Source organism: Ursus arctos, unplaced genomic scaffold (genome assembly GCF_023065955.2).
Source record: "Ursus arctos isolate Adak ecotype North America unplaced genomic scaffold, UrsArc2.0 scaffold_34, whole genome shotgun sequence".
NCBI classification, from domain to species: Eukaryota; Metazoa; Chordata; class Mammalia; order Carnivora; family Ursidae; genus Ursus; species Ursus arctos.
This window is the reverse complement of record NW_026623030.1, coordinates 15,523,047-15,544,619: the sequence shown is the minus strand read 5'-3', so window position 1 is coordinate 15,544,619 and position 21,573 is coordinate 15,523,047. Positions and strand designations below refer to the sequence as shown.

The 21,573-nt window shown below is 54.7% G+C and overlaps 1 protein-coding gene across 3 annotated transcripts; it reads left to right on the top strand.

Annotated features, from left to right (window-relative positions):
• The first annotated feature begins 251 nt into the window (after positions 1–251).
• Positions 252–21,178, top strand: CABP1 (calcium binding protein 1). Of its 3 annotated transcripts, XM_048221538.2 has the most exons (7): positions 7,971–8,174; positions 12,835–13,014; positions 15,749–15,779; positions 16,066–16,209; positions 17,225–17,334; positions 17,568–17,715; positions 20,725–21,178. In XM_048221538.2, the coding sequence occupies exons 1-7, from the start codon at positions 8,130–8,132 to the stop codon at positions 20,748–20,750; spliced, it is 684 nt and encodes a 227-aa protein (XP_048077495.1). In that variant the 5' UTR covers positions 7,971–8,129; the 3' UTR covers positions 20,751–21,178. The 3 variants fall into 3 exon arrangements, with proteins under 3 accessions (XP_026370799.1, XP_048077495.1, XP_057162086.1); XM_026515014.4 differs by lacking the exons at positions 7,971–8,174; positions 12,835–13,014 and adding an exon at positions 252–899; XM_057306103.1 differs by lacking the exon at positions 12,835–13,014 and having other exon boundaries at positions 7,972–8,174.
• Positions 21,179–21,573: the final 395 nt, after the last annotated feature.

Genomic DNA, 21,573 nt, shown 5'->3' with positions numbered 1-21,573 from the left:
CTTTGGGGCCATTCGCCAAGCCCCTTCCCTAGCGCTCCCGGCGCCTCGCCACAGTGCCCCCTCCGCCGCCAGGGGCCGCCCGGAAGCGGGGCTCCTCGAGCGCGGGGCGGGGAAAGGGGCGGGGCGCGGCGGTACCTGGGCCGCCGAGGAGCCGGGGGTGGGCTCTCCGGGGACAGCCGGCGGCCCCCCCAGATCCGCACCGCCAGCCGCCGGGAAGCTCGGGGCTCCGGGCGTAGAGGCTGCGCTGTCACATGGGCGGCGGCGACGGGGCCGCATTTAAGCGGCCGGGGGACGGCGCCCGCCTCCAGCGCGTCCTCGGGCTTGGCTCCCGCCGGGCGCCCCGCTCGCTGCCCGCCGGGGGCCCCGCGCCGTGCCGCACCGCGCCGCCCCCGCCGGGCCATGCGAGCGCGGGCCCCGCCGCGATGAGCTCGCACATCGCCAAAAGCGAGTCCAAGACGTCGCTGCTGAAGGCGGCGGCGGCGAGCGGGGGCAGCCGGGTTCCCCGCCACGGCCCTGCCCGGGAGCCAGGGCTGCCTGGCCGCCGGCTGCCCGGCACCGGCCCGGGCACGCCGCCGCCGTCCGGGGACCCCAGTTCGCGGAGGCCCCTGTGCCGGCCGGCGCCGCGAGAGGAGGGCGCGCGGGGGAGCAGGCGCGGGCTCCCCCAGGCGCACTGCAGGCCCCGGGAGGCGCTGCCGGCCGCGGCGTCCCGACCTTCGCCGCCGTCGCCGCTGCCGCCTGCCCGCGGGCGGGATGGGGAGGAACGGGGGCTGTCCCCGGCGCTCGGCCTCCGGGGCTCGCTGCGAGCCCCAGGTCGCGGGGACTCCGCTCCAGCCGCCGCGTCCGAGGCAGACCCGTTCCTCCACCAGCTGCGCCCCATGCTCAGCTCCGCCTTCGGCCAGGTAAGGGCCGCGCCTCCCGCCCGCGCTCCCGGGAAAGGCGCTCGGGACCCTGCGCGGCTGCGCGCCCACAGCCCTCCTCCCGCTCCCCGCGGCCCCCGGTCACGCTCCCCGTAGTCCTTCCGCAGCCCTGCGCCCTGGCCGACACTCCTCCTCCCCCGTGCCTGATTCAGCACCCTGTGCGCTGTCCACGCTCCGGGCCTCTTCTGGGCGAGGCACCAGCGCCTCGTCGCCCTCCACCTGCCAGAATAGGCCAGTCCTGGAAGGGAAAGACCGCCGCAAACCGCCTGGAGATTTGCAGGGGTCAGCAGGGGAGCTCCGAGGAGGTGGCGCCAAATCCACTGCTCTGGTCTCTAGCCAGGACTGCCAGTGAGCGACCCAAAGGAGCAAGGGGTTTGGAGTCTGGGGCTCAAGAATGGCTACCTCGGGGCACACAGCCTTGCTTGGGGATGGGGGACGCTGGTCATGGGCTGTGGTGGCCCCAGAGACCTGGGAAAAGTTAGGAGAGCTAGATGGAGACTCAAAAATGTGAGAAAAGAGAAGTGTCTGGGTAAGCAAGGAGGGGCTACACAGAGCTATGGCTCAAATCAGAACTTCGGGGGTGTTTTAAGGAGGTTGTCGCTCCAGGGATGCCACTAGGATGGCTGTTGGGCAGTTGTCAGGTCGTAGGATGTGGAACAACACCCTAGCCTGAGTCCATGTGCATTCTAGGGTCAGAAAGGTCACTAAGGGGTCAGCAGTGGCTACTCTCATTTCCTCTAGGCCTTCCTCTCAAGGGTCTTGGGCAGCTGAGCCTCTGTCCTCTAATCCAGGTCTACAGTTTGGGGTGCGCTGCCGGGGAGAGAGGTTTGCAGAAAGGAACCTGTGAACTCCCGAGCAAAGCCTCTAGTTCTGAGTCCATAATTAATTAATTCAAACTCATTGGCACAGCGTTGAGACCGTTCTGCGGCGGCCGAGGAGGGGAGTGATGCAGAGGTCTGATGGCAGAGTTTTCGTGGCATGTGGAGGAAGAGGGGGCCCTGAGTGTTTCTGTGCTAGGATGTAGTGTAGAGAAGCCGTTTCAAGCTCCCGGCTCGCCATGCGGGATCAGAATTCCAAGGAGGCCATGTGTGCTCTGCCTCAGATCTGCACATTCCTTTTCAAAATACTACTCCGTGGCAGCTGAGGCCGGTAGAGGTCTGACATGAAGGAGCTGCGCGTGGATTCGGGTTGCGCGGGGCTGCTGTGTGGTGTGATGGGGCAGCAGCGTGTGGCTTTGTTCCTGTAGGGAGCCCTCGTTAGCCGAGTCGGCTGGCAGCAGTTCTCCAGAGCAGAGATTTGGAGGCAGAGCTTTGAGAGTTAGCACAGCGACGTGTTGGGGTGGAAATTCACTGCGGTGGTTTATGTATTAGGAGGCGTAGGGTGTTCGGGCAGTGGTCTGTGGAGCGGGTCTGGGTCATGGGATCCGTGACATCTAGTCAAACATGTATCAAATATTTGGGGGCACCTTCTTTGCCCAAGCATTCGCTGGGCATGAGGGAGACCCCAGTGGACACGCTAGCTGGGCTTCTGGCTGTCTTGGAGCTTACAGTCTAGCAGTTTGTAAGGGTGGGTCACTGGCCCAGAATCACTCACTTTCTGGTTATTCATTTTGCTGCCAATATGACTTTGTTCCTAGAAAAAAGAGCCTCTTCATTTTCCAGTCTTAACAGAATTTGCCTGCATGGGCCCTTTGTGAGCTCAGAGCATTTCGGCTACCTGCTTTTCTTCCTCCTCCTACTTTCTCAGTCATCAATGAAGACTGTTCTCCAGCCCAGAGTTCTGAAATGTCACCAGGGTCACCTGAGTAGAAGAGCTGGAAGGTCCCATCAAATATTTACCACCTCCCTCTGGAAGCTCTTGCCTCTGGGGCTGCAGACTTTTTCTGTAAAGCTCCGCACGTTCAGTCTGGGCTTCCTGCTGACAGCTCTAAGGCGTCTGCTGGGACAGCAGCCGCAGCGACAACAGAGCGCAGCCCGAGACTTTTGGGTCAGAGTCTCCGGTCTCCTGAGACAGAGGGGATTTCGTCTTTCCTTCCCTTCTCTTTGCATTGAGATTCCTGTCCTCAGAGACAGGGCCAGGACCAAGAGAAGGGACATAGGATTCTGAACACGGAAACCTTCAGGTAGAATCTGCTTAGGGCAAAATATAGTCCTGGGGAGGTGTTCTTCTCATGTCTCCCAAGTTCTACATTTTTTTAACCTTAAGTGAATTGCTTAACCTCATTAAGCCTGTTTCTTTATCTGTAAAATAGGGAAAACCATAGTACCTCACTGGGTTTGGGGGGAATTAAATGGGACATGGAGATATGTACAGATTTTGGCCAGTACATGGTCCAGAGCAAGGGCTCCATCCATATTAGTTATTATTGTTGTTGTTGTTATTGTTGATTAACTACCAAGTGATGTCTGGGACCTTCTTCCTTCCATCTCTAATAGAGTCACAGAGAGCCAGGGCTCAAAGCGACACTGAAGGGACCGAGGGAGACTCCCACATTAGGGGGAACAGGAATTCAGATTCTTTTAGTGACCTCCCAGAGCATCCTTACTGCCTACAGGCCGATGGTATGGTTTTGAGTCAAAGCCATAGAATGGTAGCTTGGGAGAAAGCAGAGCTGCAGGTTCCAGTCCCAGCTCTGTCACTTCCCATTGCTGTGACCTTGGGCCTGTTCTCTCTCTCTGGTCTGGGTTTGTTCATCCAGAAACGAGATCGATAAAAACTACTTTACAGAGCTATTAATGAGGGTCACACAAGATTAAGGATGTCAAATGACCTAGGTCCAGTAGGTTCTGGAGAAAAGGGCAGCCTTCATTAATGTTATTCTTAATAGAGTAACTGTCTGAATGTGGGCCTGTGTTAGGTACTTTGAAAGCTGTCTCTGAGCCATTAAAGGAAGGAGCTGAATGACAAGGGACCTTCCCTAGTACCCTCTTTGTGGCCAGCTAAGGACATGCCACCCAGCGGCCTAGAGAGATGGGGTATCAGACATTAACTCAGAATAGGCATGATTTGGGGGCAACTCTTGGCATTGGGTCTTGTAAAACTATTTTGAGAGCAGTTTTTCTGCTCCTTACTCTAAGCTGGGGAAGAAACACCCTTTGTAGAGGAGGCAGATGTATATAAAACCCACATCTCTGTCCCATCCTTCCCCTTTCTTCTAGCTCTAGAGACATCTCTTCTGATTTGAATAGGCTAGCCCAATTCCCAAACTGCTTTGCACATAACAAGGTCACAGTATCTAGTGGGCGGATGACCAGTGTCTCCAGCCTCCGGTCTGCAGAGGCTTCTTAGTTCCTAGAGCTTAGATGAGGGAGAGAGACCATGAAAGTTTGGGTCCTAATAGATGCAATCATACTAGGCCTGTGCTCTTGGGATGTGGGCTGTGTATATTATTCACGCCTGTCCTGCCAAGTCTCTCCCTACTTGGGGGAGAAGCCCCTATTGCCTTTCCCCTGGGGCCTGGGAAAAGGGAAAGAGAAGGTCAGCTTGGGGTTGATACCAATCCTGTAGAGTCCTCCCGGACAGCTGCATTTGCCTGTAGCTGTTGGGGGGAAGCAACAAGGGTGCTTGAGACCTCAGGCAGGAGCTCACTAAACAATTGCCCAAGTATCTTCTCAGCCACCTGTGAAGGTTGACATTATGATCCCCCAATTTAAAGATGAGGAAACAATCTCAAGAGAGGGGAAGTGGCTTGTCCAAAGGCCACACAGTAAGTAAATGGCAGGACTGTGATCTCTAAAGAACCAGTTGGGTGGGAAGTCACATGAGAGTGTTTCCTATTTGTCACAAGCATCCACGAAGCACCTCTCAGGTTACGACCCAGCTTTCCCTGAGTGTGTTCGCCCTGGGCTGTCATCCAAGTTTGAATGCTGGTGATAGAACCGACCAGGGCTGGAGGCCAGCCTCCCTCCTAATCAGGAATAATCAGCAATGGGTTTATCCTTCTCATCCCTCTGATCCTATTATTCCATTCCGGAACTCAAAGTGTAGGCTTCCGGAAGCCCAGGGGCTGCTGCCACAGTGAAGAGGGACGGGAAAGTGGGGCTATGTGATGTGCCTTGCTCCTTAGAGGAGCCCCTACCGTTTGGCCCTTTTAAAAATTTTCTGCTGAATGTCAAGCCAGCTGCTCTCTCTAGATCGCAGTTCTATCCCTGTCACTCAGGACCACCACGGCCTGATCTACCCAGCCCAGCCCAAAATAGCTTAAGCAAAGCTCTGAGTTTGAATCCCTGAATGCCTTGCTGCCTTCAGCCTCAAGCTAGGGTCAGCATCCTTACCTGTAAATATGGGTGGGATTTATTCAAAGTGCATGACTTTTCCACGGGGCCGGGGGGGGGGGGAGGAGTAGGGTGCTGGTTTTGCTGTCTCCTGTCTCCTGCTTCCAAGGACAGGCATATTCCAAGGTCGGCAAGAGGGTGCTGTGCTTGGAGCTGGCCTGCAGGGGGCAGGAGTCACCAGGTCTGACCCAGTGGGTGATCTGCTGAGTATGGAGAAGCAGGCACGGCTGGCCATTTAAGACCAATGCTGGGCAGGGGAAAGGGCACCTTCTAGGTGCTTGGCACTGTGCCAAGCCTTTTGTGTGTATTATCTCATTAACTCCTCACAACAGCTCTAGGAAGGAAGGGTTATTAGTGTACCCATTTTATAAAGAAACTGAGGCTCAGAGAGTTTCACAAGTCCTCAAGGTCATAGAGTTTGCTAAGCAGCAGGGCAAGATTTGAACCCAGGTCTGTCTGCCCCTGCATTCCAAGCTGTTAGGGTCCGTGTTTGTGGTCCTCAACACTGGCTGCAGATAGAATTACCTGGAGCGCTAAACAGCACCAATGTCCAGAGTTCACCTACACCTATTAAATGAGAATCATCTGCAGCCAGCATTGAGAATCTCCACTTGACGCTGTGCTGCCTTTCCGTGTATCTGCCCAGGTAGTTAATATGAATTGGTTTGTACCTGGAACCTAACCCGACTTCCCTCTGGGGTCCCTGGTGAGCCCCAGCTTGTCAAGAGTCTGCAGATGCTTGGTTTCCTAGATTTGACCTCCAGGTCTTTCCCAATCCCCCCAAGACTAAGTCAGATCCCTCTGACTCACATTCTCGGAGGTTTTGTGTTTCCTTCTCCCTTCATAGCATTTACCTGAAACGTGATTAAATCAGTGCATTCATAGCTCTTTAATAGCTCTAGCCTGCCTGCTAGGATGTGAGCTCCCTGAAAGCAGGAACCATGCTTATCTTGTTCCCCACAGCATTCCCAGAGCCAGGCACAGTGCCTGGCACATAAACACTGGACAAATGAGACTTCTTTCTTCCATTTTAAGAATTACTTATTGAGTATCTGTCATGTGCCGGGTACTTGCCCACATCCGTTTTATAAGCAAGATAAGGGGAAAACCCCCTTTTCCAGGCAAGGAAACAGAAGCTCCGGAATGTGAGAAGTCAGAAGCTGGCCACAGAGCCAGGATTCAACCCCAGGCCTGCAGTCCCTTCTCATGCACCTGAGTCTCATGACCCTGGCCCCCTGGCCCCGCAGAGAGGCTGGTTCATGCTCTCTCGTGGAGGAACACATCTTTGTAGAAGGCACTTATGTTAGCTGCTCACTTTTTGGTTTCATCTTCCCAGTGTCTTTCCTGCCCTTTGGGCGTCAGTACCTCCCCAGGCTCCTCCCTCTGTCCTCAGGGGCTGCCCCTCCTTCTTGTACCTCCTCTGGAGGTTTGGTCCAAACAAGGCTGCTGAGTAAGTCCCCTGATTAAACCATTCCATCGTCAGCAGCGGCATAGACGTCAAGAGCTATCCAGGGACTTCCTCCCCCGGCTCCCTGGGAGCGAGCGAGCCTGTGGCACCTTCTGGGCAGCGCCCCACCCACTGCCCTAATGGAACTTCTGACCAGCCACTGAAGCTGGACAAAAAGTCCATGGGAAAGCAGCCTCTCTGGGTTGGAAACTCTTTCAGCGCCGCGTGCGAGGCTTGGTGCAGCTGCAGAGTTCGGCTTCCCATCACCTCTCTGGCGCCCCCTGCTGGGGAAAGCTGGCTGCAGGGAAACAGGGACGCTTCTGCTCTTGGGTCATCTGGCTCCTGCTGCAGGTCTTGAATGTGACATTTGAGGCTTGAGAAGAGATCTCATCAAACCTGGAGCCCAGAGGGACAAGGAAGAGCCACTCACCAAAAAAGTTCCAGTCGTGGAACCTTGAAGAATACTTTGCAAAGGGTGGCCTCTCTGCTCTGCATTCCAAGGAAGCCTTGAAAGATCCTCGCTCAGGATTAGGCAGAGGACAGTTCAAGGGTTGGCAGCTCTCCCATCACACCCTCTGCGCCAAGACTGGCTCCGTCATGCCCCCCTTACCGCCGTCTCTTGCCTTCTCTTGGGTTGGAGAGACCCCACGGAGCAAAGGGAGCAGCAGGATCTGCTCGCTGCTGTTGGCTCAGCTTGTGATTCCAGCCCCGGAGCCTCATCCCGTTTCAGTGACGAAGCAAGTGTGAAAAATGGAGCGTGATGGGGACATCACAAGATCTTCCAGGCCCTCAACTGTAGCTGCCTGCTCTCAATCCAGCTGCGATTGCCAAGGGGCAATTAGATGTGTGTCTGTCCCTGGGTGCTTGCGTATGCATGTTTGTGCACAGATGTGTGTGTGTGTGTGTGTGTGTGTGTATACACAGGGCTGGGAGCTGGGAGGCAACCTGGCTTTGGTGGCCCAAACTCGCCTGCTTCCCCTTCTGGGTCTGCTGGCCTAATTCCCAGCTGCAGCTGCCATTCTAGGCCCCCCTCCCCGAAGCAATCTCCCTGCAGATTTGGCAGTGGGAGAGGAGGGGCTAAGAGAAGGGAAATGAACCCGAGAGAGAACTGAGCTCTAATCTGATGTCGATGATCCGGCAGCCTTCCCCAGCTTGCTGCCCTCTGCCATCAACTCCCCGGGCGATTTTCTCTGTGCCCTGCACTCTCCCCTCTTGCCTTCATCTCCTTAAGAAAGTGTCTAGAAAGTTAAACCCAGACACACAAACACACACACAATCCACCAAAAAAAAAAAAAAAAAATCAGAGAGCAGGAGCAGGCAGACGAGTAAGAGAGCACGCGCGCAAGAGAGAGGGCTCAGAACGGGCCAGGAGGAAGAGCTGCGCAGGCAGAGGGAGACTGGGGTTGGCCGTGACAGGGACTAAGATCTCTTAGTCCCCAGGAGCCTCCTTCATGGACCCGGGGATCCTGAGAGGGGCTGCCTCAGCTTAGGATGGGCAACTGTGTCAAGTCTCCACTGAGAAATCTCTCAAGGAAGGTATGTTTCTGGAGTTCCCAAGACCTGGGGCAGGGGAAGGGGGCATCTTGCCATCTGTTCCAGAGTTGGGGACGGAGAGGGTGGGCATCTGAAGCTTGCTACCCTTTCCGTGGGTTCTGTCGAGAGCTGCTTCCCTGTTCCCACCCCCAGATTCCCTCCGATCCCTGTTTTCGGTGTCTCCGGCTCTGAGCTGAAGTTGGGACCTACAGTTGCATGGGGGTCTGTGTTTGGGAATTAGCACAAGATTTAGGAAGGAAGCCATGTAGTTCCGGACCATAAAATGACAAGCACAGGTCCGTAGAATGTGAGTGGATGGACCCCCTTGGGGCTACTGTATCAGAAGAGGGTTGAGTTGGGCTTTTGACCCTGCTGCTACTGAGGCTCCTTCCCAGCTGTAGGGTCGGGGGGGTGGGGGTGGGTCCTCATTCATCTCTTTGAGGGTCTCTGGCCCTCTCTCCGGTGGTCTCTAAGCCTTCCAACTGGTGTGTTTTGAAGTAGACACCATTGCTACTGGGGTAAGCCCTGCTACCCTCAAAAATTCCTGAATCCGGTCAGAGAATCTCAACTAGAACCAGGCTGGTTCAGGGCCCCGGATTGTTTTCACTGAGAAATAGGATGTTGAGCAAAGGTGCCTGTAAGTCGCTTTTTGTCATGGACTTATTGCTTATACACCAGGATAATATCCTTTTGCAAGAATTCCTTTTGGAAAGCAAATCACCGCCTCCAAAACATTTTTTATGCAAAGCTGGGCTTACATCTATAGGGTTTTGCTTCAAGTGGGTTCTGCCTGTGTTTCTAGTCCTCTGTAGTCAAGCCAGAGAAGAAACTCATGGATATTATTTAAAGGAAGAAGAAGAAGTGATAAGGATGTTTTCCTCCAGTTCTATCGTTTTCCGGTCAAGGAACTTGGTTACCACTGGGGTAAAGTGACTTACCCAAGGTCTCAGGTTAACTAATGGCATCTCTGTCCCTAACCCCATATTACCTCCCAGGTCGGTTGGATAGTCTTCTTAATTTAGGACATTCCGGGCTTTTCTGCTCATCGTCTTCCTCATTTAGCTAAGCTGCTCCCATCAAATTCCCTTTAATCTTCACTGGTCCCTTGGATCCTTCTAAGGGCTGACTTTCTTCTGTGTGTACAGCCTACATCATCTCTCATCTTAGGGGGGTCTTTGGCACCAGAGGTGGCCTCCATGCTGTTGCAGAGAAGCGGAAACTGACCTGAATTAGTCTAGAGGACCACAGGGTAAAAGCCTTTCCCCTGGAGTTTTGTCCAGAGCCTGAAGAGGTGAATTTAAGAACAAGCATTGTGCCCCCCCTACCCCACCCATCTTCCCCGTACACAGCAGAGTGCTTAAGAGCCATACTTCTCAAATCTCTTCTTTCCAGCCATGTGACCTTGGACAAGTTGCTTGACCTCTCTGGGCCTCAGGTCCCCCGTCCACCAGGTGGGAATACTAATATTCACCTCCTAAGGTGATTGTTGGAAGCAGATAAAGTGCTGTGCACGCTGCCGGCAACGGAGTCCTCAATAAATGGCAACTAGTATTACCGTCATCATGATCCTAATTGGTCCGCTCTGGGTGTTCGGAGAAGTGGGGGTGCAGGGGAAAAAGGAAAATAGGAGAGGTTTTGTTTGAGTCCGTGGAATAAGGTAAAAGACAATAAAACGCATGGCATTCAATTTCGTGTTCTTTCATAATAGTAATAATTGCCTTCTTCTGAATAGCTACAACATATCTGGCGTCTGTGATCTCTTTCGCTCTTTTCCACCAAGTAGTTCTCTTGGCTATTTTATAGAGAAAGGAGCTGCACTTAAGAGATAAGAGCTTTCCCAGGTCACACAGCCGAGTGGACGTGGAGTTAGGGTTTTTGAAACGCTGGTCCGTGTGTGAATCCATAGTGGGTATTTTATCGGTATTTTTGCCTCCGTGAGAGGCTGCCTCTCTCTTCCTTGCTGTCAGATGTGTTAGTCACAGATTCCCACATCTGACCTGACATCGTCCGGATTCCCACTCACTGCCGCGATGCCCTCTCCCACCTCACCAAGCCCTTTCTCATTTAACCACTCCTTGAATACCTCCAGGGAGAGCAAGTTCTGACCTGCCTTCTCTTGGCCAGCTTGCATTGTTAGAAAGCTGTTGGGTCGTGAGGCCAGCTGACCCCTCCTGTTGCCATGCTACACTTGGGAGACATCCCCTCGGTGCCAGGATACATTGTCAGCCTGTGGGCCACTGCCCACTTGGCTTCTTGAGCGTGGTAGCTGGGGAGCCGGGAACGGGGAGAGGCGGCCTGCTCCGGGCTCTGTGCAGGGCAGGACCAGGCTGTCAGGTGCCATGACTGGCCGAGGAAGATCAGCAGCCTCCCGGGGCAACTTGGTGCCAGGCGCTATTATGATCAAGACATGCAGTGGAAATTCCCCAGCCACCGCTGGTGCCTCCTTCGTGGGAACACATTCTTCTCCATCCCTTCTCAGTTCTTCCCTGATTGGCAAATATTCTCCCACTTCCTCTGGAGCCAGAAGTAAATGCCTTCTGGCTCCCAGCATCTCTCATGTTGCATCTCCACCATCGTCACCACCTTCATCACCGTCATTGTCATCCCCATGGCAACTCCATGTATTCGGCTGTTACCATGCTCCAGGCACTATGCAATAGCTCATTTATTTCTCACGGGAATCCTGCGAGTGGCCACGTTGATCCCCGCTGGGCAGAGAAGGAAACTAGAGCACAGAGAGGTGAAGTCACCTGCCCAAGGTCACATAGCAAGCAAGCGGCAGAACCAGAATTTGTCCCCAAGACTGTTGGAGCCCAAAGCCAGTGTACTAAATCGCCTCTCAGAGTTCTGTGCTGCCCGCTGCCTCCTCCCTCCTGGCTTGCGCTCGCTTTGAGCCACGTGTGCGAGACTCAGCCAGAAACGAAAAGGCTGATTCTCTACACACATCTCAGGAGATTGTTTCTTGGGGTCCAGCCGCTCTCTACTCCCAGGCTTCCTCTGAGCCAGCCTCCCCGTTGGGAAGGTCTCTCTGGTTCTGCTCTTGCTCTAGCCTGGGTCCTGGAAGCCTGTGCGAGTATGGCTGAGGCTCCTAACTCTTTTACATATCAAACCAGAATGTCCCTTGGTCTGACTGACATCTCTCAAGTTCTGAGACAACCAAAAACCTACCCTTAATGCATTCACTGAACTTGGGCTTTGCACTGAGGACCTTCACCCAGGGTCTGAACCAGGATACTGCTTCTCCCTCTCTAGGCCTGGAACAGGCTTAGGAAGTTGAAAGGGAGTCTAGTCTGTAGCCCTAGAGCGTGGGGCTTTGGGGAGAAGAGGCATGAGAGGAGACGGAGGACGAGGTAAGCCAGGCAGGGGGAACTAGTTCTGCTTCTCAGTCTGGGGGGACAGGCTGCCCCCTAGGTCACAGGATCTTCTACTGGGCACAACCTTCTGTGAGCTGGAGGAACCTGGCAGCAAGTGGGGGGGGGGGCAGCAGGATAGAAGGGTAGGGTCTGTAGCTCTAGGGTTCTAGGACAAAGACAGCCCTCCAAGGTTTAGCTGCTCTGTTTCTCCTTGGGAAGGTTTGCCTCCAAATCCTCACACTGAGGGGAGGCATCCAAGCTCAGGACTGAAGGCAGAGCACCCTGTCCTGGATCCTGGGGGGCCTTGGGCATCCTGGGGATGCCAGGATGGAATAGAATGTTGTGTCTGGATGCTGCTGTTGTCCTAAGGGGACAGTCTCTGGGCAGTGCTGACTTTTTATAGCTGCATGGGAACCATCAGGGGGGAGGAGGGGAGGGCCAGGGCCTGGGAGCACAGCTATATTCGGTAAGCAGAGAGGGCCCCTGCCTCAGCCTCTAGAGGTCGGGCAAGCTGGGCGGGGAGCCAGAGACAGACGGGAGGGGGAAGAAGGAGAGCTGCTGGGGGCAGAGAGTGTCTAGTCTTGAGGCTGCAAACTGGGAAAAATCTGACCCACAGATGGGATTTGCCCTGGCCCAGCCGGTGCTTTAAATCAGAAGGAAACATTGAGCTGAGTTAAGTAGCACTGCCCCTTCAGAGGGGACCTACCGCCTCCATTTTGCCCCAGGCCGCCCTCTTCCCCTGCCTGCTTGGTTCTGTTAGCAAGTCCTGTGTGTTTGCACCTGCGGTCCAGCAGCCTGCCTGAGCCTGCTCTGCGTGGTCCCAGTTCTGACTGTCCTCACTGCCTTCCAGTGGCGTCCAGCGGGGGCAGGGCCACATATCCGTTTAAGAGCATCTTGGCCAAGGACGATACTCATTAGTCTCTGAGTGAGCACCTCCCACTGGCTGGAGCAGAACCCCCACCCCACCCCTTCTCTCTGTAAGCTTCCACATGCACGTGAGTGTGTGATTCTTTGTGTGTGTATGTGTTGTGAGCATGTGTGTGCACATGTCCCACACAATGGGTGTCACTCCCAGCTCTCCCTGGAGCACCCGTGGCAGTCAAGCATCAGAGACTCCATCTGTTGAACTAATTTGACTCCTGCCTCCCATGCATCCTGAGAGCTCTCCGAACCCCGCTGTCTGACTCTCAAGGGCCTCCTCTTGAGGACAGCCCCTTCTAGGACCAGGAGCCAGGCTGAGGCCAGGAGGGCCAGTGGGGCAGGGAGGTGACACCTGCCTCTCTTTTGTATTTGCTTGGTGCTGGCTGAAGATGCGCCAGGAGGAGCAGAGCAGCTACACGGTGGTGCAGACGAGCGAGGAGGGGCCGGCAGCCAGCGGCGAGCTCCCGGGACCGCTCCTGATGCTGGCCCAGAACTGCGCCGTCATGCACAACCTGCTGGGCCCTGCCTGCATTTTCCTGCGCAAGGGCTTCGCTGAGAACAGGCAGCCTGTACGTAAGTTGGCCCCAGTGGAGCTGCGCTCGACTTGGCTTCAGAGGGCATGAGGAGGTGCTGGGAAGAAGAGGGACTCTGTCCGCAGCAACCTGTGTCCCCTCGTGGATATACCCCAAACCCTCAACTTGTGAATCTGACCCCCCCCAAATTTCCCACCCATGGCTGCGAAGCACTAGTGAGTCCACATCCACCAGCAAGAAGTAACAATAGCCGCTAACGTTTTTTGTTCGCTTGCTTGCTTGTTTTCTTGAGCACATGCTCTGTGCGAGGCTCTGTGCTAAGTGCTTTGGTGCATTGCCTCATGTAAGGCTCAGAGCAACTCTGAGAGGTAAGTCCTATTATCATCCCCATTTTACAGGTGAGGAAACTGAGTTGGAGAGGTAAACATGCTCAAGATAACAGCTAGTGGGTGGTAGAGGTCAGAATCAAACCCGGGGAGTCTGACTCAAAGGCCTCCTGTTCTCTTAACAGCAGTACTGAATACACAGGCCTGTCCAGGACAACTTCCTACAATGGTGGAAATATTCTACGATCCGTGCTGCCCAATACAGTAGTCACCAGCCACACGTGGCTGTTGAGCACTTGAAACGTGGCTAATATGACTGAGGACCTGAATTGTTAATTTCATTGGCTTCTGATTCGAATTTAACTAGCCACACACGGCTGCTGTGTCCGGGCAGCCTCCTTCAGGTATCTGAACAGCCCCAGGGAGGAAGGTAATGATGATGATGTCACAGACACAAACATTTGCAGGTTCCACTTATAATGCCACATGCGAAACACTGTACATATCTCGTCTCACGGGATGCTCGCAAAGGCCCGGCAGCATGGGTACTGGCATTAACCTATTTTACAGATGAGGAGACTGTAGCTCAGAATGCTGAAGTGACCTGCCCAAGGTCCCACAGCTAGGAAGTAGCAGATGTGGGCGTTGCACTTGAGTTTGTCTGACTCTAGAGGCCAAGCTCTTCTGCCAGACTGCACATGTTAGAGAGAAAGAGTGTGCATATGCTCTTTTCCCATCTGACCCCAGGGGATGGTGCTCACCCTTTCCCTGTCACACTAGTGGGTGTCCCCGGCTCTACTACGCGTACCTCCACTGCTCTGCAAGGGGAGCGTGTGATCTGAGGGCCGGCCGCCTGGACTCTGCCAGGCCCACTCTGCCAGAGGTAGCTGGATTTCCTGCTCCCTGGCTCCAGCTATGCAAGAAGGGGAGAGGGCTGCAGTGGGGGTCAGCAGCACCTGGCTCCTCTCCAATCCTGCAGAGCTGGGTCCTGGAGAAATGGCAGGCTGCTTGAGGCTTAAAGTGTGGGAAAGGACTCATGTCTGAATGACTTGTCCTAGGGCGTGTGCACGCCTGCAGTCACCTGCTTGCTCACTTCACTTGCAGGTGGTACAGGGCATTGCAAAAATCATCCTTTTTGACCACCCAAGATGCTGCTAAGCAGCCCCTTTATTTATTTATTTATTTTTTATTTTATTTGTCAGAGAGAGAGAGAGAGAGAGAGTGCCCAAGCACAGGCATGGGGAGCAACAGGCAGAGGGAGAAGCAAGCTCCCTGCTGAGCAAGGAGCCTGATGTGGGACTCGGTCCCAGGACCCTGGGATCATGACCTGAGCTGAAGGCAGATGCTTACCTGAGCCACCCAGGTGTCCCTCAGTGACCCCTTTCTAGAAGATTCTGGGAGTTTCCAGAGCTGACTTCTCTTGCCCTGGGGCCAGTTTACAGTGGGTGGGCAGAAGCTGCCTCTTGCCTGCCCTGGCCCTGTTGGCTAGAACAGCCTGCAGGCACAGCTGAGACACCTCACCTCTCTGGGGCCTGCCTGCGTGTCTGTGTTCCTGATAGGTCTGCCCACACCTGGCGTGTACTTCCTCAGGGCGGGCACACCTGCCCCACGTTCTTCCTGCCCAAAGTCGGAGAGCTGTGACATGGGAAGGATGAGCCCTGGGCTCCAGTTTTGGAGCCTGCTGAACAGGTCCAGCTGGGCACCCATTCTGTGCTGGTCTGTCTGCCTCCTGGGAAGGCCTGGGGTGACTGGCACCTCACCAGCCAGAGCCCCCCCTGCGTTCTCTGGGCCTCCTCTTTGGAGACTTCTCTGCCATCTGTTCAGACGCCTAAACCCAGGGCTTCCTTGAGTCCCCAAGGAGACCTGGGCACGGCTTGAAGCTGGAGATGCGTGCTTTGGACCCTGGCGGCAGCCAGCGGCACTGGCAGCCCCCAGGGTCCTATGCTGTGTCCCATGACGGGGCAAGGTGTAGGATGGGGGTCAAGTTGAAGAAGGTGGGTCGTGCCCAAGAAACAGGGCACAGCCCTAATTCTGCCTCCACACCTGCGGCTCCTCCCCCTCCTCTTCCTCCCTCTCCAGCAGCCTGTCTAGTCCCGGCTTTCTGTCCCTCTAGCTCTCTTCCCATTGCCTTGCAGACTTCCTCTCTCTTGTGACCCTCAACCACCCTCCCACCCTGCTTTATTTACAGGTTTTTGCCTCCAGACCAACTCTGTTCCCTGACACATTCTTGTGTCTGGAATGGGGGACACAGATGGGGCTCTGGGGTCCCTGGGCATCTCCTGTGTCTATGGGAGATGTGGGGCTGCACATTTTTTCCCTCAAAGATGTGGTCCAGGCACTCTCCCCATCCAGTGCTTGCTGTCCCTCGGATGGTTCCCAGGCTGGTCATTTTATGACTTCTAGGCCCCTCACAGCTGCTAATAGGAAGTGTTCTTTTGTTTCAGGACAGATCTCTGCGGCCAGAGGAGATTGAAGGTAAGACGCAACCCCTTAGGCGAAAGGGTTGCTCAGCTGTCCAGGAAGGTGAGGGAAGGGAGATTGCTGGGAAGAGAGGCAGAGACATCTTGGCTTCCTGGGAACATGGCCTAGAACAGCGCTGGGCATCCCCTGCGGGGCCAGGGGTCAGAGGAGTGCAGTCCTGGCAGCTCCAGGGCCTGGCCCTCCCAGCCAGTGGGCTTTCGGGCTGCCTCTGCCCGGAGGTTCTGCGGGTCCCACTTTCCTTCTTTTATTCAGCCATGCCCACTTTCCTTCTTTTCCTCAGAGCTCCGAGAGGCCTTCCGAGAATTCGACAAGGACAAGGATGGCTACATCAATTGTCGGGACCTGGGCAACTGCATGCGTACCATGGGCTACATGCCCACCGAGATGGAGCTCATCGAGCTGTCCCAGCAGATCAACATGAACCGTGAGTCCCTCCGCTTCCTTCCCTTCCCGTCCCTGCCAGCGGGGCCCGCTGCGATCACACAGGCCCGGGTCTCAGTTCTGGGCCCCTCTCTTCCTGGCTCTGTGACCTGGGGCAAACCACTTAGCCTCTCTGAGCCTGTTTTCTCACCTGCAAACTGTGAAACGAGAGGAGCACAAGAAGTCCGTGAGGGAGTATGGAGAGCCCCGCGCCTGGCACACAGGTTGTTGAGCGGAAGGGAGCTATTTCTCCCGTTATTCTCTGTCTGACTCTGGGTTTTCCCAGAAGCGGGCCCCAAGACAAGGATTTGAGTGCGAGCAGTTTATGTGAAGGCGAAGGGAAGCGTCAGGAGGGAGTAGGGAGGGGAGACCACGAAGAGAAGGCGCCCGCAGAGGGTGAACTCTCAAGCCAGCTAACACAGCGAGCGGCGAGCGGCGAGCGCTGAGAGTCTCCTTCTGCTCCGCAGCCCGGGGAGTCAGTGCAGCGCGCCCATCTTGAAGTTAGAGCTCTCCCCTCTCCAGCCGGGGGTTTCAGGTGTTTCGTCAGTCACTGGCGGAAAGGTGTTGTGGGTGTGGGGGTGGGAGGGTGTCAGTTCTCCAGCACTCCTACCTGCTGGGAGGTCTTGTTGGAGTTGAGTTTCCATTTGCACAACGAGAGTAAGGCTTGGGACAAATGGGCCAGGCACTCCTCACTTCTGCTTTCTCTGCCTTTCTGCTTGTGTGTCTTTGTCTCTCTATCTCTGAAATTCTCTGCCTGTCTCTGTGACCCAGTGTTTCTTTCTTCCATCCATATCTACCTCTATCCACCTCCTGACTGGTTCCCTCAGCCTAACTCTGGCCACTCCCCTGAGCCATTCTTTGACAAACCGCCGGTCCATGGTCACCTCCTCATTTGGCCTTTGGTTGTACCCTGGACCGGGCACTGGATAGGTCAAGGAGGGGTTCACAGTGCCTTCCTTTGCCTAATTAGAGATGGGGAGTAATTGGATGGGTGACCTAGCCCTTTCCTCTGTCTCCAGTGGGTGGCCATGTGGATTTTGATGACTTCGTAGAGCTAATGGGACCTAAACTCCTGGCAGAAACAGCAGATATGATTGGAGTGAAGGAACTGCGCGATGCTTTCCGAGAGGTGAGTCATGGACCCTGGACAGGCAGGGGTGGGGGGGTTGTTAGAATTCCAACCCCAGGGTGGTTACTTAAGAGAAACCAGAGCCCTGGACCACATACCAGGGGAAGGAGCTTGGACAGAGAAGGGTCTCTGGGGAAGGGGGTCAATGAGGCTAGAAAAGGAGCCCAGCCTTGGGAGCTGCTTCTCCATCCCCCACGTTGTAGCTACCCCTCTCTCCTCTCTGCCCTCTCTAGTTCGACACCAATGGTGACGGGGAGATCAGCACCAGTGAGTTGAGAGAGGCCATGAGGAAACTCCTGGGCCATCAAGTGGGACACCGAGACATAGAGGAAATTATCCGAGATGTGGACCTCAATGGGGATGGACGAGTAGACTTTGAAGGTAGGTGGGGTTTGAACATGGGAGAGAAGCCAGTGGGCATCCATGAAGACTTCCAACTGTGTATCCATTCATGATTCCAACTTTCCATGCTCTTACCCTTCCATTCTCTTACCCCTCCATCCATGCACCCCTGTAATCCACCTTTCCATTCATTCCTACCCCCATCCATCCATCCATCAATCCATCTTGCCAAATCTCTCTCTCTCCATGTGTTCGTTTACCCGTCTCTTCCTGTGTCCAGGTGTCTATCCACTCATCCATCTCTAAACGATTATCCGTACTACCGTTTATTCATGCACTTATGTTTCTATCTGCGCATCTGTTCAGTCTTCCGCACATTCACCCATGTATCCACTTACCCATGTACCTCTGTCTATGCGTACATCTGTACTTCTGTGCCTCTGTTCACACATTCATGTATCTCCATCCATCTGCCTGTACCTCTACCCACACTTCCATTGATCTGTTTGTAGAGTCATTTCCCCATCGACATCCAACTTCTCATCGATCGATCCACCCGTTCACCCATCCATCCACCCTTGTGTCTAGTGACCCCATCCATCTCTACCCATTTACCTGTCCACCTACTCCTGCATCCATCCGTGCTAGGTATTTTCTGAGCACCCTCTTCCTCGGTCTGACACTCAGGCCTCCTGAGATCGGACCACAGCTCACCTCCCCAGTTGCAGCTCCTGCTGTTCCTTTACTCACTCTCCGCCTTAAAGCCACACTCTGGTACTTGTGGTCCACAATCCTGCCAAGTTCTTGTTTGAATGCACTGAACAGGATGCCTTTTATTCTGTTCTTCACCTGGACTAAATTCTCTCCACCCTTCAAGACCAGCAGTGGGCCACTTCCTCTGGCACTTCCTCGCTGATTCTCTCCTCTTGCCTGGGCTTTTATAGCACCTCGGGCTCACCCTCGTTCTTCACACTGTCCCTCGAGTGCTAGCCGTTTCTCCTGTTGACGGAACTTTTGGAGAAGAACATTTTATCTCTGTATTTCCTCATAATTCAGTACCTGGCCCATAGCTAATGCTCAGTAAAAGTGTGTTTTTTTTTTAAATGAATCAATAATAATTCCAATAGTTACCATTTACCATACATATATTATACACCTGTCACTGTACTAAGTATACTTACATCCATCGTCCCATTTTATTCTCATAACAACTCTCTGGATTGCACTATATTGCCTCATGGTACAGATGAGGACACTGAGGCTCAGAGAAGTCATATGACTTGCTTGAGATCACCTAACTAGTAAGAGGCAGAGCGGGATCATACACCAGGTCTGGACTCTCAACCGCTACATACGTTACCCTGCCTGACACCGTGCAGGGCAACGATGGGACACAGGGCAAAAGTACAGTCAGACATTGACTCTGGACTCCAGGAACTTGCATTCTGAGCAGAAAGACAAGGTAAACATGTGCCAGAGTGTGAGTGTATCCAGAACACAAAGGTTGGGAGGTCGTTTCTGGGGAGCCAGTCAGCTCCAAGTTTGAAGACAGTGTGGCTACGTGGAAAGAAGACTTTGCTGCCACCACATCTGAAAATTTCAGGTCGCCCTGTGTCCTGGTAGTGCCCCCCCAACCCCACAGACAAAGGCCCTTCCCTACAAGCCCAGCGTCCCCCATTTATTCTTCTAGCATGTATTGCACACCTGCTGTATGTCGAGAACTGCCTTGAGGAGCCCAAGACCAGCAAGGAAAACAGAAGCCAACAGTATAGTCCATGCTGTTTTGGGAGACATACAGCAAGTTATGGGGTGCAGAGGGGGCATCTGTGCCAAGCTGGAGGGGGAATTAAAGAAGACTTCCTGGAGGAGGCTATAAATCAGTAGAGCCCTAAGGGATAAGTAGGAACCGCCAGGTGAGAAGGAAGGATGGGGTATCTACCCAAATGAATTGAAACTTACGTCCACATGGAAACCTGCACACAGATGTTTATAGCAGCTTTATTGACAATTGCCAAAACCTGGAAGCAACCAAGATGTCCTTCAGTTGGTGAGTGGATAAACTGTGACAATGGAGTATTATTCACACTGAAAAGAAATGAGCTATCAAACCATGAAAAGACACGGAGAAATCTTAAGTGCATATCGCTAAGTGAAAGAAGCCAGTCTGAAAAGGCGACATAGTGTGTGATTCCAACTGTATGACATTCTTGAAAAGACAAAACTATGGAGACAGTAAAAAGATCAGTGGCTGCCAGGGGTTTAGGGGGAGGGAGGGAGGAGCCGGTGGAGCACAAAGGGTCTTTAGGGCCGTGAGACCGTTCTGTGTGGTACTGCAGTGGTGGATACACGTCCTTACACGTGTGCCACGACCCACAGAAGGGACAGCACCAAGGGTGAACTTGAACGTTACTGTGGCCTCTGGGTGCCCATGACACACCGGCGGAGGTTCATCGAGTGTATCAAACGTCCCACTCTGGTGCGGGATGTTGATGGTGGGGGAGGCCGTGCGGGTGTGGGGCAGGGTGTAAATGAGAACTCTGTAGTTTCTGCATAGTTTTGCCATGAACCTAAAACTGCTGCAAACAATCACGTCTAGTTAAAAGAAAAAGGAGAGAGGGGAGACAGGATGCAGGCGAGCTGAGAGGTGGAGGGAGGGTGAGTGTGCCAGCTGCACCACGAGGGAGATTGGGGTGGTCGGAGCACAGGGATGGGGGGGTGAGCCGTGAGAGAGACGTCAGCTGGGGCCCCAGCAGGGAGAGCCTTGCGGCCGGCAGCAGGATATTGGACATTTTCCCGTGGGGAGCCCTGAGAGGTTTCAGAGGGGTCAGCTGTGTAGATGAGACAGCCCCCCACCAGCTGCTATGCACAAGATGGATTGGAAGAGGCTGGATGGCTGGAGGGGGCCAGGCCCGGGCTGGCGCAGTGGCGATGGAGGCGGGGGGGGGGGGGGGGCACTCAGATCCGAGGGAGATTTGGAGATTTGGAGGTGGCAGCCTGAGCGGGCCCGACTGTGCTGTTTTCTCTCCACCCCGTCCTGTGCCCTCACAGAGTTTGTCCGGATGATGTCCCGCTGAGGCCTCGAGGGCCCCTCCAGGACTGCCAAGCTCCCCGGCGGGAGAAGAGGAGCTGGAGCGCGCCTCACCCCGCCGCAGCCGCCGAGAGCCCAGGATGGACTGGCGGACGGGGCCTGCCTGCACCCCGGGGAGGTGCCCACCCCGGAACCCCACCCCTCCGCACTGTGAAAGACTCACAACTCCTGCAACTGGAAAAGGGGGGCGCCCGCCGCCGAGGAGGCCACGGTGCCAAGCCGGCAGAGGTGACGCCGGGCGCCAAGTGCCATGGACCCAGCCGCTGCTGGCGGGGTGGGCCAGGGAGCCCGCCAGCAGCCCCCACACAGCATGTCCGTTCTGGGGCAAAGCCTCTCGCCGCCCTCCTTCGCTCTGTGCCCGTCCTAGCTCGCCACAGCCCTGTTCTCTCAGAACCAATAAAAGTATTTCCAAGGCAAGGGCAGCTGTGGGGGTCTTTTGCTTCTTGGCCCCGGTCAGATGACGCGCATTTCCTGAGTACCGACTGCACGCCCAGAGCTGGCCCAGCAGTCCTGCATTCAACATGCATTTATTGAGCACCGTTAGGGACCCGCTGTCATCTCAGAAGCCAGAACCTTGTACCTCTAACTGGAGGGGAGCCTGGTGGAGATAGCGATCTGGCTGGGTACCCAGCTGCCCCATACAAAGTCAGGCTCTGTAAGAAAAGGAGAACAGACATCGGCTGAGCATCCAGCAGCTTCTGCCCCCTTCCTGTCTTCCTGGAGCTTTCAGCCTGGCGGGAAGACAGACACGAAGTACTTCAATATGTGGTTACAAATTGTGATGCTTTTATGAGGGAAAAATGCAGGGA

What these genes read in the sequence shown, in the direction of transcription:
- CABP1 (XM_026515014.4), top strand. Translation starts at nt 252, where the DNA reads ATGGGCGGCGGCGACGGGGCCGCATTTAAGCGGCCGGGGGACGGCGCC. An exon ending in TCAGCTCCGCCTTCGGCCAG is followed by an intron (nt 900 to 15,748) that starts GTAAGGGCCGCG and finishes CTTTTGTTTCAG; the next exon opens with GACAGATCTCTGCGGCCAGA. An exon ending in TGCGCGATGCTTTCCGAGAG is followed by an intron (nt 17,335 to 17,567) that starts GTGAGTCATGGA and finishes TGCCCTCTCTAG; the next exon opens with TTCGACACCAATGGTGACGG.